This window comes from Photinus pyralis, unplaced genomic scaffold (assembly GCF_008802855.1).
Source record: "Photinus pyralis isolate 1611_PpyrPB1 unplaced genomic scaffold, Ppyr1.3 Ppyr1.4_LG8, whole genome shotgun sequence".
Classification (NCBI taxonomy): domain Eukaryota; kingdom Metazoa; phylum Arthropoda; class Insecta; order Coleoptera; family Lampyridae; genus Photinus; species Photinus pyralis.
In genome coordinates this window covers 26,600,709-26,603,085 of record NW_022170819.1, presented here as the reverse complement: position 1 = coordinate 26,603,085, position 2,377 = coordinate 26,600,709, and the positions used below count along the sequence as shown (strand labels likewise).

The 2,377-nt window shown below is 42.2% G+C and overlaps 1 protein-coding gene across 1 annotated transcript; it reads left to right on the top strand.

Annotated features, from left to right (window-relative positions):
* The first annotated feature begins 1,042 nt into the window (after positions 1-1,042).
* LOC116179397 (chymotrypsin-1-like) lies at positions 1,043-1,870 on the top strand. Its single transcript, XM_031499188.1, has 2 exons — positions 1,043-1,286; positions 1,342-1,870. The coding sequence occupies exons 1-2, from the start codon at positions 1,048-1,050 to the stop codon at positions 1,868-1,870; spliced, it is 768 nt and encodes a 255-aa protein (XP_031355048.1). The 5' UTR covers positions 1,043-1,047.
* Positions 1,871-2,377: the final 507 nt, after the last annotated feature.

Here is a 2,377-nt window from a genome sequence, read left to right as displayed (position 1 = left end):
TCGAATACTAAATATTTGTGAAAGTATTTGAGTTACAAATACAAATACTGCTTCCATAAAAGTATTTAATTACAAAGTATCTGAATACTTTAAAGGATTTGAATACTAAAAAGTATTTACAAAATCGAATACTGCCCAGCTCTGATTGTAAGTTTAAATTTAGAATAGGGGGAATGTACTCGGCTGAAGAAAGACGGTAAGTTTCAATCAGTGCGATCGAAGTCGTTGTGAAGCTCGATAATCGATAATTTGTAGCCGTCCGTTACAAGTGACGCAGGGCTCACCATTCGTGAATACAACCATTATGCTTCTAGTCACTAGGACTAAGACTAGGACCCTAAGGTTATACAAGAAGGAGATTAGAAGGCGTGTAAGAGAGGCATAGACTTTTTACAGCTCTATACCCAGCTAGTCTCAGAAAAGGGGATCGTTACTATACACACCCGTGTTCTAGGGGAGACAACTAAGCGCATTTTGTGTAGATAAAGTGCATTTTTTTAAAAACCGAAATAGTTCTATAAGATAGTGGCATGCTACTATTCTTCACCTTCACCTACAGCTCATGGACCACGTGCAAACCCAAAAGTTAGCGCCCTCAACTAACCATTACGGCACCATGTTTTGCTACGTTCGATATTTTATCTCATTATGGCATACCTTAGTGTATTTTAGGTATTGGCGAGTCATTAATGTACTTACCTAGGAGTTCAAGAGTATCGAAAGGTAAACACTTACTCTTATCAAACGAAAATAATTCCGAAGTGCTCAACAAGTAAGGACACATCAAGGTCTTCGTTGCAAATGCATTTCCTCTTGGCTGTTCTTATACAAAAATGGTTTTTTGAAAATGTCAAGAATTACACCCATAGCCTCTACGATGTTAGTGGGTTAAGTCTCAATCATCATGACATATGGCTAAGTGAAAGTATCGACCTTACTATCTGAAGTGCCACTTCACAATTCTACAGTCAACATCCCACCAGAATCGTATATAAGGGTAAAAGTGAGCGTGTAGGGCATAGTGTAATTCTATCCATCCATTTCGACATGAACGCTTGCCTGCTACTTCTATTCGTCACCGGCACTTTGGGTGCAGTTTCGCCACTTAACTACCTGTTTGGAACAGTTCCTAAAGACGAGTACGATTGGAAGATCGTTGGTGGTAGTGATGCACCAGAAGGAGCGTATCCTTACCAAGTCTCACTGAGAAGCTTCGGGAGCCATAACTGCGGTGGTTCCATCATTGACGCGACTACGGTTATGACCGCCGCACACTGCGTCACTGGGTGAGTACCCTTTGGAAATGTCAACTTTATCCTTTTAACACGTGTCTACTTCTAGATCCAGTCCGAGTTTCCTGCGTGTTGTAGTAGGCTCGAATAAACTCAACTCGGGAGGTGTTACGTACGAAATTGAATCCATCAGGGCCCACACCGGATTCGACTCCTGGCGCTTGATAAACGACATCGCCATTTTAAAGTTGAAAACTCCAATTACGTTTACGGATAAAGTTAAGGCCGTCGATTTGGAAACTGAATACCTCGGTGCCGAAGTAGACTGCGTTTTGAGTGGATGGGGAAGATTGAACTATCCTGGCTCACTTCCAAATAACCTCCAACACATCGATCTGAAGACTATTACCAGCGAGGATTGTGCCAAACTCCTCAATCACAATTCCGTTGATCGCACTCACATTTGCACCCTAACTAAGGCAGGCGAAGGTGCATGTCACGGTGATTCCGGTGGTCCATTGGTCGCCAACAAGCAAATTGGTATCGTATCCTTTGGACGTCCATGTGCCAAGGGTTATCCTGATGCGTTCACCAGAGTGTCCGCCTTTACGGACTGGATCGAAAAAAATAGATATTAAGCTTGCTCGATTCGAATAAACAATTAAGTATTAATTTCTCCAATTCTTTTCTCCCTAACCCCAAATGGGACATTGGCTGTTCAAGATTTTCCTCATTTAACATCAAAATTCTGCCAGTACATATCTGTCGTTACATCGATCGGTGACCCTGATCTCCTTGCGAAGCTGATTTTTACAAATAAGTGTGTGGGGGGTAACCCAGAAATAAGCAGCTATATAGACCAAAACCCGACATCATGGACCAAGCGTCTCAGATCGGAAGAAATCACCCCAGAGTCTGGCTCAGGGAAGCCTGAGAAGAAAGCTAGACTCGCTGCGGTGGGCAGGGTCACCATCGTTTCCGTATCGCACCCGGAAGTGGACATCATTGAATTTCAATCGTCTCTTCCTAGTTGCAGAGTGATACAAAAACCTAATAATGGATGTTTACTGGAAAAATTCCTTTTAAAATGGTGCAAGTAATATTAGAAAAGTCAGGGTTCAAATAATTTTGTCTATACCAGTACT